Raw genomic sequence first — 15,679 nt, 5'->3', positions numbered from 1 at the left:
GCCCGTCACAGTCAAGAGGCAGGGGGGCGGTAAAACAGTGTTGACTCTCCTGACCCCCCCCCCCACCCCCCACCCGTCCCGTCCCGTGTTTCTCTCTTTTCGCTCCCCGAATTGGGCAATGCGGCTTCTGTAATAAGCCCACAGTGCTCATAGAGAGAGAGAGAGAGAGAGAGAGAGAGAGAGAGCCCCGGGGCCTTAACGACGCCGGCAGCAGCTGCTCTGATCAGATATTGATGATTGAATTGTGTGGAGAGGCCCCCCCCCCCCCCCCGTCGCTTTTTTTTACGATCGCGGATGCCGCCCCCCTTATCTGATTGCACCGGATGGAAATTAATATTTTTCTCAGCGTCTCGTCTAGAAGAGAGAGTCAACCTCTCGCAATTACAGCTCTGTGTCTGACAGTAAAACTCCATTAGCTTAATGAATTGATCGGCGAGGAGTGAGGGGTGGGGGGGGTGGGGGGGGGGATTGAAACATGTTAATTTGGGCGAGCCGAGGTTCACGCTCGGTCGTCTTTTGTCAGTGGCCTGTAGCGCCGCTGCTGCTGCTGCTGAGTGACGCTGATGCTGAGGGACAAGGACAGTGACAGTGTGGGGGCAGGCTGGTGACCAGAAAAAAAAAAAAAAAAAAAATGCTGCTGTCATGGAAGAGGTTAAAAGACGTCCTCTCCACTGCTTTTTTTTTTTTTTTTTTTTTTTACATTTTATTCTCATCCAGAGTAGCAGAACAGTAGAATAAGCGTAAATTCCCACAGCGCACTGTTATTACAAGTGACCCATAGTAAGGGCCACGAGGGTCAAAGGTCACAGCAACCTGTCAATAGATGGAACCAAACACTCCTGTATCCCTAGAAGAGCGTGTTTGCTTGATTGATTCATTTCCCTTGCCTGCTTATTCCTGTTCAGGGTCACAAGGGAGGGTGAGGGGGTGGGGGGGGGCTGGAGTCTATCCCAGCATGCATTGGGCGGAAGGCAGGCAAGCACCCTGGGCAGGCTGCCAGAGAGACAAGCAATCACTCACACTCAGACCTGTGGACAGTTTTAGAGTCTCCGCCTCACTTTGCCCGTCTTTCTGGACTGTGGCAGGAAACCCAGGTGAACGCCGCCCAGAGAAATAAAAAGCTGAGGAGAGAAAAGTTTTTTTTTTTGTTTTTTTTGTCTACCCCCAGACTGCTGTAGCCGCCGCTGCCGACGCTTCCGCTTCTTAACCGAATTTAGGCTGATTAATGATTCATCGGCAGCATCTGTGCGCCCTGTGCTAAAGGGGGGGGGGGGGCTGCGGGGGCCCCGAGGCTGAGCCGATAGAGCTCTTAAAAGCCCCCCTTTTTCCGTTTATGTCGTTTGTCCCGCCGAAAACTCGAAAAACACGGGTCTCGGGTCCGGGGGGGAAAAAAAAACAAACAAACGGGGCCGCTGCTCTCGACTGATTACAAGACAGGGGGGAGGAGACGAGCGTCGTTGATTTATTCATCCCCCCCCCCCCCCCCCCCCCCCTGCCACCTGACCGCTCGGCTGCAGACGCCGCGGGCTCTGACAGGTTTTTATCCTCGTTCCGTCAATCTGGCCCTCCTCTAGCCCTCCAGGCCCGCCGGGTGCCAGCGTCCGGTGACGCAACGGCATCGCTGCCAAGGTCACATCATTTTTCTGGAACGGTGACACCAAGCGCTAAAGATGAAAGGGAAAGGATGATTCAAATGGCAGAGCGGGAGACAAAACAAAGCGAGTTCTCCTAGATCCTTTTCCGTATTCGTTTTTAACAGAAGGAGAGTAGGAGATAACTGTGTTTGGATAATGTGTTTGCGGACATGCCGAGCCAGTGGGAGCTGCCCCCATGGTCTAAAAAATGAAATCACCTTAAAGTTCTTCACATTCTCTCTCTCTCCTTTACTTGAAGCCTACACTGTAATCACTCTCATATTTATTGTTTACCGTATACCTGTAGCTCCAGACAGGAGACAATTGGGAAGTGTCTGGTGGGAACTGGCTCCAGCTCCCCACAACTCATCATTTATTTATATACATCATCAGGAGAGGATGTGGGGAAATACACTGCATACCTTATAGCCTGTAGCATACAGTACAGTATACTTCATGAAATGTCAACAGAAGCTCTCGCACTGAATGTCAAAATGCCGCGAGGAGGATTTTTTTTTTTTTCCGCAAATGAGTTCAGCTTAGGCGGTTAATTCTCTTGCTGACCATTGGGAAATCAGTCGAATGTATTTGCAGACATGTAATTAAAAAAATCGGTCCATGCTTATCTTTCACACAACACCATCGATACATTTCTGTCTTGACATCCTATTTGTGGGGGAGTTGAACTGTGGGAAGAACCATGCTCAAGTAACCAGAGGGAGAGTCCTCAAACATTATGTACATGACGTTTTGATGTGATCTCATGATGGTCCAAACCTCATGTTTTTAATATGATGAACTATTAAAGGTCCAGTGCAATGAGAATTGCATTTCTCAATTTCATGGTATAAATGGTAAAGAAAGGTAAAGTTACCCAAATTTTTATAACTGTCTTAGTCTTTGAAAGCGTCCTTTGAGAAATCTCCCTCTGGTTGTCAACAGAATCAAATAGATTTAGTATTCCAGTCTACTTCCTGGTGTAAATGATGTCACCTACACCCAGGTTAATGAATGCTCTGATTGGTCGACAGTATGCATAGTTACTGTGGTGTAGCCTGACCAGAGTGGCTAGGAAGGTGGTAGGAGGCAGACTCGAGAAACTTTGTCCAGGTATAACAAAAGGTGTTTTATTTACAAAAAAGTGGCACCATGCTACACGTGTAACCAGAAATATGTACAAGACAAAAAAAACAAATAAACAGTTAACTTGGCTTAACTGAACAAAACTCAACTCATAATAACGCAACTTATATTAACTTAACATCACATGCCCACTGCTACACACTGACGTCCAACCCCCGTAACAGCCAAAAGGCAACTGCTTAAATAGACCCCTCCATCAGCAGGAGTCAATCTAGGCTGTACCATTCCTCTCCTGAAAACAGGTAAGCGATAAAGTTATTCATTCTTACTAACCTCCCAAGTAGAAACACTTTCACATAGCTTACCATATAACATACATTTGCAACCATACATAAACAGATCACAGTCAACATAAATAACTTACTTAACATAATTTACGTGTTAGTGGTTGGGTGCCACCTCCTTTTGTCTCTGGAACACATGGTGGGTATGGTAAGTAGCAAAGAAAGAAAACGATTAACTTATGGAACGCAGCACTGAACCAATAAAGAATAACTAAACTTAACAATACTTGTCCGTGTTTTACTTTATGTGAACTGTACCCAAACATAATGCAAAACACAAACAAACCCGGGATAGCATGTGTCTGCAAGTTACAGATCAGTGATGGAACTATGGCTAAAACAAACAATTAACAAGCATGGTTAAATTGGTAAGCAATATGGCACTGATGGTGAAAACGGGGACAAATGGCGTGTTCTCACCCACTTTGGTCACAGTTACGTAATCAGGTGTACCATAGCCAGCCAGCTACTTACCAAACAAGCCAAATGCCTCCATTGTAGCTGGGTGACGAAGTTCCAACACTCTATATTTGTTCCCCAAAGATAGAAATAGATGGCACAATCATGGGGAAGGTTTGGCTCTGACTCAGTTCTACAAGCTTTGTACCATCTAAGCTTTGTACCATCCTACAAGCTTTGTACCATCTAAGCTTTGTACCATGCTCAACATCAAACTTTCCCTGAGTTGAAATCATTGCTACCAGCTCAGTTGTAGCGAAGACTTGGTGGTCCCATATTGTTTTGAAAGCATTTGCGGGATCATTTGCATGTGTAATTGAGCGGACCGCAACAAGATTTAGCCTCCAGCCCTAAAAGTTCCTTCCTTCTCCTCGTCGTACCTTCTCGGGGAAGAGAAGTCGGAGAGACTTTGCCTTTCTACCCACATGACCCCGGCTCTCATCTGTCATGCTGCTCCTAATGAAGACGTGCCGCGGTAAATGAGGATGAGTTGAGCCTGACTGCCTCCAAATATGAAATGTGAGCCCCTAATGGAAGGCGGGCTGAATTAGTAATAGAAAGCAGAGATGGCCCCGGACCGCGTCGATGGAATGGAAATAAAAGCTTCTTGCAGCAGGTCGCTCTTTTCCCCACACAATCTCCATATAGGCAGTGTGAAGCTCCATCATATTTCTTTTTTTATGAATTTCCAGGAAAAAAGAAAATCTTTCGGCGTGTCCTGTAGTTATTTATTTATCACTGCTGAAAATAATTTTGGCTTCATGGCTGAATTTTGAGTGTAATGTTTGTGCTCGGCGGATGCCTGATATTAAATGGTTTTATGACTCATTACTTGCAAAACCTGCTCAGCATCTGTCACTAATGCAAGTGCTTGATGTAATGAAATATTGATTGAACAACTATGAAAGTATGAAATGAGATTATTGTTTACTTGCTCCATTACGTCTAGGCTGGTTTGTCTTCGCTCCCTATAGTGACTTGGCTGCACGGTAATGGCAAAAAAAAAAAATCAAGATTGTTTTTGTTTGAATATTGAGACTGTAATATCCACTGTGAATCATGCAGACAGTTTTTCCACATCATTTCTTTTTCGGTGCTTACAGAATGCGATGCCCGAGGTGAATGAGGTCCGGTGGTTAGGATTTGCACAGTTTGAATAAAATTAAAGATTTTCCCTGAATTGCAACTCCATGTGTCAGCGAGGGGATTCTGCACGGCATCCAGAACGCCGTATGGTGGAGGTCTGAAACACCTTCTCACTGAAATGTGTTGAGAAAAATTGCTGCCTCTTTCGATTTTTTTGAACTCACAGTGGTCAATATTGTGATTTCAGCCTACGGTGCAGTCCTCCACTTAAAAATAAGTAGTGCTTCCCTGCGCTCAAGACGTTAAGGTTCACCGAGGAACATACAACGGAAGATGACTTTTAGGGGTTTTTAGGGGACTTTTAGGTCAGTAACCATGTCCGTGTCTGTCTCTCCTCCACAGATGAAGTCAACAGAGGTGGACCAAGGGCTTTTCACAGACAGCTACTGCAAAGTGTGCAGCGCTCAGCTCATCTCCGAGTCCCAGAGGGTTGCCCATTATGAGGTGAGGACGCACGTGACTCTGCCAGACCCCATCAGCTTTGCCGGAGATATAGAATCTTGTGGTGTCAACGAAAGGCTTAGGGTCACGCTGTTTTTGGCTCTGCTGTTGCCCGAGCACTGCGGTTCGCAAAATGTCAATAAATGCGCGACTCACCCAATTATTCTTAATTACCTTCAATGGAGGACTGCATTGGAAATGAAGGGGGTGACAGCAGTGGAAATTTGCCTTCACTGCGGTTTTTATCTTTGATTGTTATTAGTGATTGAACTTTGCCTCTAATTGCATGCACGTGGGATTATTTAACCTTTGAAATTAAAGGTGCCGTATGTAGCATTGAACATCAATAAGTCATTGGCACATTCATTTTGAGCCATTTGTATAATTACTGTAAACAGATGAGATCATTGCAGAGGACATTGGCAGCCTCTACCGGCCTCTATACTGTATTTTACATTGTGTGACACCAGGTCTGATCTGCTGGATTGCTTTACGGCACGGAGATTGCTTTATGGTTTTAAAACAGAGCAAACTGAGCTAAAGCTTTCAGAGTTTCTTGCAACAGCAGATGGTGGAAGGAGTGAAAGTCTGATGGAAAAATCACTTCCAACATGTTTATGCTCGTCAGGGAGGGAAAGAAGCGGGATTTATGGGAAATGTGATTTTGCCAAAGATTAGCACTAACAATACCACTGGCGTGAAATAGAGGCTACCAATCATCTCGACCATGGTCTCTTTAGTATACAATAATTATACCAAGTTATCACAATTAATTTGACAATGATATCTTGTATAAATGCTACATATAGCACCATTAAATACAATTTCTATGAATAGTAATCCACCCCCCCCACATGTCATGCTCACGTCATGTCGGATTTATCGTAAAATACCAGCTGCTGACTGGGAAAAACTGTTCATTTCAGCCTCCTAATGGTAATTATATGCAGGACATGTGGGATGTTTTGTAGACTCTGATGTCTCCCACTTGGCATCACGAATTGTGTGTCAACACAGGCGGCAAACATGGCAGCGAATCCACCGATGTCAGCGGGGGAAGATAATAAAAATCAAGATGATCAGTTATATTTGCAGTAATACAATCAGCTCTATGTACCAGAAGCGAACAACACCTGCTTCAGTTTGTTTATGATTGATTTTACATTCATAAATAAAGCAGATTTTGGATGTGGGCGATATGATGTGAACGCAGCACAAACGCAAACCACACAAGCTGACCCTAATCCCCTCAAGGACAAAGTGGGTCTAGCAGGTAGTTGGTTTCCTTCCTTCTGTCTGTGGAAGAAAACTCAGAGAGAGTGGCAGTTTGACAGGTTCATTTATATATTTATCTGCAGGTTAGGAGCCAAGGAACTCAAAGTCTGGATGAGTTTTATTTTGTCAAGGCCACTTGGTCAATGTTATCTTTGAGATATGGACATTGAATATTCCAAGCTCACAGTTCTGAGAGAAACACACAAGATGCTGCTTTTAGAGTTGAATCTTATAATGGTGAAGCAGATTCAGTATTCTTGAGTTTTAGGCACTTGAGGTGTAACTATGGGTCAAAGGTTACATATAGGAATGCTGCTTCGTATAGGTACTTTTCCATGTCTTCCTCAGCATGTCTTAGTGCTGGGCAGGTACCAGCCCCCTTCTCTCTCTGCAGATGCTGCCCTTCACTCACTGTCACTCCGAGTTAGATGACCAGCGAGTCTGACTGCAGGGCTCCTGGTGTTGGACATGTGAAATAACAGGAGTTGAAAGGACTCATATGAGACACCGTAGTCCACCCCAAGTATTTGCAAAGACCGAGTCATTCCAGTGCTCGAGGCAGTTTAGCATTTTAATTGATTTTCTATCGCTGCTGCCCGTGGCGATCGGGTTGCCTCCAAGGTGAAATCTCATCAAGAAAAAGAAATATTTATTGATCTTACTCGAGGATGTCACCTAGCCCATGTTTGCTGTCTTTGAGTCAACTGTACTCAAGTCAAACTCTATTTCATGCAGTGCATCAGGGGTGCTGTGGAGTTCTATTTAGAGCAATCTGAACTGTCCGGGGGTAACTGGAGAATTACTTTGTTCTTCGGGGCGTTGCAGGAGACAGGAAGTGGCTGTACCCTTCCCGAATCAAATATTCATTTTGTTATTGTGTGGCGAATGCTGAACACAGCACTTGGCCTGTTGCCTTCCGCAGATGGGGTGTATCTGGATTCACTTTTAGCACAGTGAGGGTCTAATGCGTCGTGACATGTTTGGGTCACGGTGACGACAGCGAGCGGAAAGGAAAGATGGGGGGGAAAAAGAGATGTGCGAACGTTACTTTCCTTCAGACGGAGGAGAAGTTTGATCAGATGAGTTGTTTCATTTTTCGTTCGCGCGGTTTTGTTCGTTTGCCTTTTGTACCGACTTTGAAGATTGCCTCTTAAAAGGGTGTGCCATTTTCAACACACATGGGACAACACGCATTCATGTTCCAACAGTACTAGCTGTTAAAAAGAGAACAAAAAAAAAAACATACACCAGCATTGGAGAAGTGCTGACAATGGCAGACTAAAAACCTATCTTGAGAAAAGGTTGCCACGATGCCAGAATTCAACCCATACCCATGTCATGAAAGCTTTTACATTTCCTGTTCCATCCGGTGTCTGGTAGGACTTTCCCGGGAAAAATCCTGGAAATGATGCGTTTCATGTTTCAGGTTTGTTTGGAATAAATAGAAGAAGAACTTCAACAGAAAAGTTTAAGGTGGGCAAGGCAGTTCAACCCCAATTCATACAACATTTCAGTGGCCAACAGTAGAAGACTATGGTTGTACTGAACCATGCTCTTCCCTGGGTAAATTAAGAGGGTTTCAAAAGGTAGTATTTATCCCTTCAATCCATTGGAGAAGCTTTTAAAGCCTTAACATTCATTCCAAACCCTCCCCCTTCCTTCAAAACATTTCGACAAACTTCTCTTTCTTCGTACTCATCTCTGATCGAGCCCTGCGTCCCCTTGGTTGGAGTTTTGTACATCGCGGTTAATCAAAGTTTAAAATCCGAAAATAAAGCAGTCCTTAGGCCACAGTAGAGACTGGAGATGTAATTATTTTCACTGCATTGATGTTTAAATCTCCTCTTCAAACACATCAAAGCCGCCGCTCCGCTGTAGAGCGGATCAGAGGGGGTCTCCGGTTCACAGTTCAAAGAGTTGCGTGGCTTCATAGGTCATGTTAATTTATGCATCCGTTGGCTTGGGTGTGTGTTAATCAGATGCACTTTACAGCGAACTTTGTGCCTTATGCATCTTGCAGGTTCCTTTCGAATTCGCAAAGAAGGCCGCGAGATTTAGATGGCTTTTGAGATTACCTTGCAGAAGTGTTGTACGCCCTTTTCAAAGTGAATCTGCTCTTACAGTAAAGTAACGGATTGAGATTTCGACGATGCTGCACTGATTTCAAATTCATTATGTGAGGATGCTCCCTATCTCTCTTGATTCTGTCTGATCGCGATGGGACTGGGTACACAGTATTTTTATCTGAGGGAACCCAGATTGTGGATTTCAACAGCATGCGGCATTGAAATGCCACAGCAGACCCTTTGCACTTGTCGAGTTTTGTCGTTCTATCCATCTCCTGTGTATTTCATTGCTTTAGCCAGAATAATCTCATTCCCCACATCCAGGCCTGTCAACTGGTTTTTGTCAGCGCTTCTGAGACTTTTTTTTTTTTTCCCCGTTCTTACTAATACGAAAGCTGCAGCGGGTTCGATTTTTCGGCGCGACTCGTACGAGATTCACATTTTGCATTTCCACTGCATAAAAGCGCGTTTCGTCTTACAATCCGGAAGCGTAATCGTTTCTCTATGGTCTTGGCGGCAGTAATAGCGTTATTCAGCTGCATGGGAGAAGCTGCGGTGTTAGAAATTGGCTGACTTCTCCTGTTCTGACCGCTCTGCTCTTTTGTCCCTTCCATGTCGCTCACTAATTGGTTTCTATTATCTTGGATGCGCTGCAAAATGAGTTTGCCTATGAACATGTGACATGCTGTTGTTCGTGCTGCTGACCGGACAGCATTGTGTTGGCTGGTTCGCAAGGGAGGAGAGGTTCATTGGGAGGAAAATAGATTTGCAAGGACTTGTCAAGTTCAACCCTACAGTGCATCTGATCGTCGAATTTTAAATGTGCTGTTTGAGCTGTTTTAATAGGAATTATTACCGTGCTATAATATCATATTGTACAAACTTTGTGCTTGTTTGCGTTGATGTTGTACTCTGCCAACTCCTGCATGTTGCTGCCTGTCAAATGCTTGCTGAGATGTAGAAAGTGTAAAAAATTAGAAATCATCAGCTTTGTATTCAACATGGAAAACATAAGATGCTTAGACTTTATGGAGTAATTATCTAGTTTTTGGGTATCATCAATATGCATTGACTTGTTCTGATGTTTCCTCGTGTGTCTGCTTACATTCTGTTCCACACTGACTTTGCTGCTGCATGTTTAGCCATCCTTTCTTCCTTTCTCTCACTCTCTCTCTCCCTCTGTCTCTCCGGCTCCCTCTTCCTCACCCTCAGCCTAGATGTTTTGTTTGCTGTACTCCCAGATTCAGCATTCCTAGCAGGCTGTTGAATATGTATGAAGATTTAGATAGTGTGTGTGTGTGGAGGAGACGATATCATCTGCCCTCAAGGATGCCCTCCTTACGGTGTCGGCCATGATTGTCTCGCCCCAGTTTTCCTCTGTAGTTTCCGACACTCGCATGTCGTTTGTGATTATCACTCTCTCAGACCTCTGTGTGTCATTCAGGATGAATCTATACTAATGCCTATTAATGCCAATTTGATACTGTATGTACTGTATGCACTGTATGTCTTAGCTAATCAGCTAGGGAGCTGTGTGCCCACTGTGCATCAAGACGACAGCTCATAATTGGAATAAGAATCAAAATGACTTTATTTGCCAAGATTTTCCAGATTGTAGTTTTAGTTGTACAGACATTTCTCTGAGGCAGAGCTGCTCTGGAGGCAGAAATAATTTCATTGGTTGAGTGAAACCTCAATGGCCAAAGAACCAGTTTTTCAGAGCACAACTTAGCTAAAGGGCAAACATGAATGGCAAAAGGAACTCTGGTCAAATAATAAATTCAAATTATAAATGTCAGTGACTTCTTTCATTCATTCATTCATGACATAAACCATATTGGAAGGTCAGCAGGGTAACTAGCTTATGTAGATACTGTAGCTATCGGCTAGTATGGCTAGTTACAACTTGGAAGGTCGACGAGGCTAACTAGCTAACCTAAATAAATTAGTCCGGTTATATTGCATTTCTTCAGTTAGTAGCAAAAACGCTAGGGTTTGTAGTATTAGCTACTTCCTCTTTTACCCATTTTACCCAAATAACAGAACAACATAATTTCACCCGGTGCCTAAGAGCGACCATGTCTACAGAGACGGTAATATCTACACTATATATCAAATGTGTTTTATAAAACAATGTTATAACTGTTGAGTTACATTATTACTGCATATCTATTACTATCGATAGCTGCAAGCAAATACTCAATTGATAATAATGTTAGATCGACAAGACAGCAATAGACTTACATTAGTACTTTGAACATGCTAACTGAGCTATCACTAAAGTTACGAAACCGAGCTAAACAGAAAAGTTTGCCCTTCTGATTCTAATTAGCTGTGAAACGTTATTTGACTATTTGACTATTGCCAGTTGCCTTTCAGAAGTTGGCTAACTTGCAGCTTAGTGTCGGCACTGGCCCAACATATTAATAAAGACACAATGTAGACTGCGGCTTATAAAAGATAGCGAAATGTAGCAGTCCAAAAGAAAAAGAGACACATCTGCATTTCTCCTCAGTTCCTTCACATCTTGAAGTGCTCTTCACCTTTGAAAGACAATGCCGAATTTTCACTCTAGTTCTGTCGCTTTTCTTTTTAGCAGTTTCTTTTTCCTTGGATTTTCTTTTAATGCAGTTTGAGTTTCTCGTTTCTTTGTCTCTTCAGACATGGTGGCTATCACTGCTCATGCTAACTACCCAGTTCTTCTTCTGTTGATTCCAAACAAACTACTGTTGCTGCTTCTGTGAACATAAAACATATTACCTCCTGTGTGGCAGAGGATTTTTCCTTGGAAAGTCCTACCCAGTACTGAGTGTTTAACATAACAAATGTAAAAGCTTTCATGAACTGAGTATAGGTTGAATTACTATTGTATGGTATCAATTGACGATAGACAGTAGCAAGAATGTATTTATATGAAAAAATCTGTGGGTTATTACTTTATTTACTTTAACTCAACCTATATGATTATTATAGAAGATAAATTTAACTAAAAGTCCAATCTGTCACTTAGTAAATACAACATTGGGTGGTCCAACATTTCAGTCCTCCAGAGCCACATTTGACCTGTTGTGCAATGAGATTGGACTATTTTATTTGACAAATATATTTCAATCGATATTTATTGTATGATGTATTTATCAAGAAAAACGTTTCCCGCTTCAACGGAGCATAAAACACATCATCACATCATCACAACATCACATTATTATTGCCCATACATAACTTTAGTGCCCATCTGTCATCAGGTTGCCTTTAAAGTCACAGGGAAATAGTGATCCTGGATCAGTCAGCTACTCATATTCGTAGAAGCTTTATTAACACTTGCGTTGGTCTTTTGTTTATTCCAAGGTGCCCTGAAGAGGTCTTCACCTTTTTTTAAGCCTGCAGCTTTTACATGTTCCAGTCACAGCATTTCAACTCCTCCCCATCAAACCGCAGCTCGTGGGCGGAGGAGAGCGTGGCGGTTATTGACAAGCTAATCTGCATTTCCCATGCCTGCTCTGTTTGACCTTTACCAATATTGATTTTTGAGGGAGAGGATTAGGGAATCACAGTAGCTCAGTACAGCACCGGGTGCCTTGTGCAGACTATATCAGTGTTGGCAGATAAAAAGCATGTATCTGCAGTGTATCTGCGAAATGTATTTCAGGAATGGGGAAAAAAGAAAGCTGATTTTCTCACTGAAGTTCCTTTCAAATTCCAGAAAGGGTTTTGAACAGGTCGCACGGGCCAATGTTAGATTCATGCTTCTTTTACATGGGAGAAAAAGAAAAACCTCCAAATTGCAGCGATGTGGTTTTGCCCCCGTGACTTCAGTGTGCATTAGCACTCAGCAAACCTTCGGGGCAGCTCATTTATTTGATTAAGCAAATACACAACTAGTGTATGTATATGATACAGTGCTATAAAATGTGATTTCAATAAAATGCACACTTGCAGGAAAACAGACTGACACTTGCCCAAGGGCGAATTCGCCGTGGCAGCAGTTTCTGTGCAGCCTAGTTGGTCCCAGTTGCAGGCTGTCGTGAATTTAATGTGTTTGTCAGATAAAGAAAGAAACTAATTTTCATGATCCTCTCTTAATTACTTCTTACGCGTCATTAGCCCAGTGATGTCTTCTAATAGTTGCACCAGGTCAGGCCTTCGCGCTCCCAGTCTGAGAGTTTATAGACACTCCGGTCTGCGCGTGTGAGAGCGATGCGCTCGCCCCACCCATCCGTCATCCGCTGTCTTTTCGTAGGCTTGGGAATTAATGGGACGGAAAAATTAGCCGTTTTCTGCCGCGGACGAAAAATAATCTACAGTACTGAAATGAGACTCTGAATCATCACAGTGCCCCGTTGTTGGTAATTGAAGAGGTTGAGAAGTGCTTTCGCGAAAGGCCTTGAGTGTGATAAGCGTGGAACGTAGAAGACAAACAGAAAAGTTATTAATCCCTCTCGTAAAATTGAAATGGAAACTGATAATGCGACCTGTTGTCTGTGTTCTGATAACAGACAAGCAGTAGGTAACTGCAATGCTACCAAAACACGTCGGCACGGAGAAAAGCGGCCCGTGGCTTCTTGTGTAAGCAGAAACTGCACCGCTGAGATGCTTCCCCCCTTTTTATTTAGTCCATCCGAACGCAGCGGCGTTTACACAGTTTAATTAGGAGCCTGTCTCAGTGGGCAACAGGGAAGGAGGGGTTATTAATAGACATAGTCCTGAAAGATCAATTGTTAGTCCGCCCTTTAAAAAACACCATTGGCGAACAGAGAGATATTGCGAACCAGTTAGAGACAGCCTTCGAATCGTTCCGACGGGGGGGGGGGGGGGGGAGCAATTAGCTGATGAGGCGCGTCGAATCGAAATAGCGTTGAGATGCAGATCCCTCACGCGCTCAGATTGAATTCTCTCACAATTTCAGCATGACTCAGCGCGTATAATCCCGGGACTCTGGCAGGTTTTTTTTGAATTTCAGTATCTATACGATGAACCGATCCCGCCCATGAAAATTCAAAACAACAAGAACGTTCTGAGTCTCGCCTTTGGTGGCACGGTGTCATCGCTTTGTTGCACGGTGGGATCTTTTTTTTCTTGTGTCGCGGCTGCCATGAGATCGGGTGCAATCCGTAAAAACAGAGAGCTCTGATGCACCCAGAAAGCATTTAGAGAGCAAATTGCGCTCATTAACACATTTTATGGGCTTTAATCAAGTCATTTTGGAGGTTTGGTTTTGGTCTTATACAGTAGAGCGTAAGGAGAACGCTCCGGTTTGTCTTGCAAGTCTCACTCTTTGTTTTTCATCAGTCCAACTCTAGTCAGAAATCACTTCCTTAAACATACTGAAATGGTGGGAAAGAACAAAGGCGTCTTGAAGCTATGGGGAATAGGAATGAGATGTGATATTAGGAGCTGTCATGAAGGGAAAAATCAGTGGAGTGAGAAGTTCCCGGGCCTAGCGGGGGAGACATGGTGCCAAATCGCCCGCGGAATCATAATATATTTGCTTTTTACATCTATTTCCCACGGCGCCGGCTTCCCCCCCCCCCCCCCTCGAAATATCCGAGGCTATCGCTCCTTTTATTAAGCTTCACTCCGGCTTTCATCGCATGGCCACTGGATTTGAAAGGAAATGTATTTCGAGATCGGCCGCCGCTGACCTGTACCGCTCAGATCAAGCACGTGTAACGGATCTATTTGTCGTCACGCGTGGATTCTGCTCGTTTCTGTTGCGTTGCAGGTGATGTTCCTTAATCTACGGATGTAAGGCAGCCGGCGTGATGTCATTCCTCCCCGAGCCAGTAGAGAATAGTCGCATTCCTTCCCTCTAATATGGGACGTTCGCCTAAAGCCGACGGGCCTGTTCTCTTTGATCTCGGCGGGTTTTGTTCATGGTAGATACCGTGCGCTCAGATTGTTTTTAGTGGGAGTTGGGAGAATTGACTGCCTGGCCTAGTTTCGTGACAGTATTATGTCAACTGTCTCAGGGTTCGCTCCCTGCATTGTCTACTGATCTCTACGCTCAACAATCCTCTGGCCGCTGCCAAGCGGTTTTGGCTCGGAGACGAAAAAAAGCCCGATCGGCTCCCAGCGCTGCCGCCTTAGTCTGGACAGGCTTGAACTAAAAAGACAAAAAAAAAAAAGAAAGAAAAACCTCCCTCCTCCTGTGAATCCATCTAGTCGTCGTCTGAGGGTTTTCCACGTCGAGACAAACTGTTGTAAAAGCAATGAGGTGGCAAGAGAGGTGTTTTTTTCCACGTCAGACTGTCAATAGTGAAGCATTGAGTTGGTTCCTCTCCCAAAATACAAATTGAATTCCTGCTTTGATTTATGCTCTGATTGCAATTGCCTGCGTTGATCTGAGCCAGCTGAAGCGGGTTTTACTTCCATCAGTGGATAGGCTGGCAGGTATTAACATGACAAATGCAATATGACAAGGGAAATTATATGAAATGAGAGGTGTTCTGCCAATAAACAAGGCCTCTCCCAACGCTAATGGTAGGAAGACTGCAGGTTGTGCTGATGGATAGGACTAGTCCAAATGGAGCTCAGCATGGATACTCCCCATACCCAGTCACTTCCATTAGTCTTCCACTGTTTCTCATTTATTATATGCAGGCTTGTGTACTGATTCTGCACTGCGAAAAATGTCCAGCATAACAAGTCCATTCAGTCTAGCATCATTTCTTCAAATCTTATTTTCCTTAAAGCCGCACTGGGCAACTTCAGTACCCAGAAATCCTGTAAGGTGAGGTCAGTGAACTGCACACAGGTTTACCAACCCGGCTGCTCTGTGACGCTTTATACCAAAGAGATGAGAGAGGGAAAGATCTAATGTTGGTGAGTCCAGCTTTCTCTGGAGTGCTGCTCACTGCTGTGTAGGAGACAGTTTGGATTTCACTCTCAAGTTTGAATTTGGGCAAATAGGATGAATCTACAGCATCTCAGTTAGTGGTTGCAGCTGTTGCAGCTCCACTTTGTGAGATATGCTAAGATGGGCGTATTTTTACATAAGTATCTTGCCTAGTGCACATTTATAACAAGTGACAAAAATTGCAGTGTAAACAGCGTGAGAGAAGTTAATTAAATGCAATTAAATAACAGGTTAAGATGGACTTTTGTTTGTTTTTTTGTGTGGTATTGGAAACTGAGTTGATGCATGGCTTTCAAATATAGGATAATGTTAGATTAAAGGGGAAACATTGATTAAATATTGCAGCCAAACTAATGGCCTGCGTCTGTTTTGTTC

The 15,679-nt window shown here is 43.8% G+C and overlaps 1 protein-coding gene across 1 annotated transcript in view; it reads left to right on the top strand.

Annotated features, from left to right (window-relative positions):
• LOC139643205 (zinc finger matrin-type protein 4-like) overlaps nt 1-15,679 on the top strand; it is a gene marked incomplete at its 3' end in the record, with an annotated part of 88,859 nt that overhangs the window by 10,701 nt on the left and 62,479 nt on the right. Inside the window, exon 2 of the mRNA XM_071518389.1 lies at nt 5,009-5,110. Coding sequence (XP_071374490.1) covers nt 5,009-5,110 — 102 coding nt within the window. The remainder of the gene's footprint in view (nt 1-5,008; nt 5,111-15,679) is intronic.

This window comes from Centroberyx affinis, unplaced genomic scaffold (assembly GCF_046629955.1).
Source record: "Centroberyx affinis isolate AG114_WGS23_722 - 3 ecotype Tasmania unplaced genomic scaffold, CSIRO-AGI_Caff_v1 ptg000579l_1, whole genome shotgun sequence".
Lineage (NCBI taxonomy): Eukaryota > Metazoa > Chordata > Actinopteri > Beryciformes > Berycidae > Centroberyx > Centroberyx affinis.
Note: the sequence above shows the minus strand (reverse complement) of the source record. Positions and strands in the feature narration are given on the sequence as shown.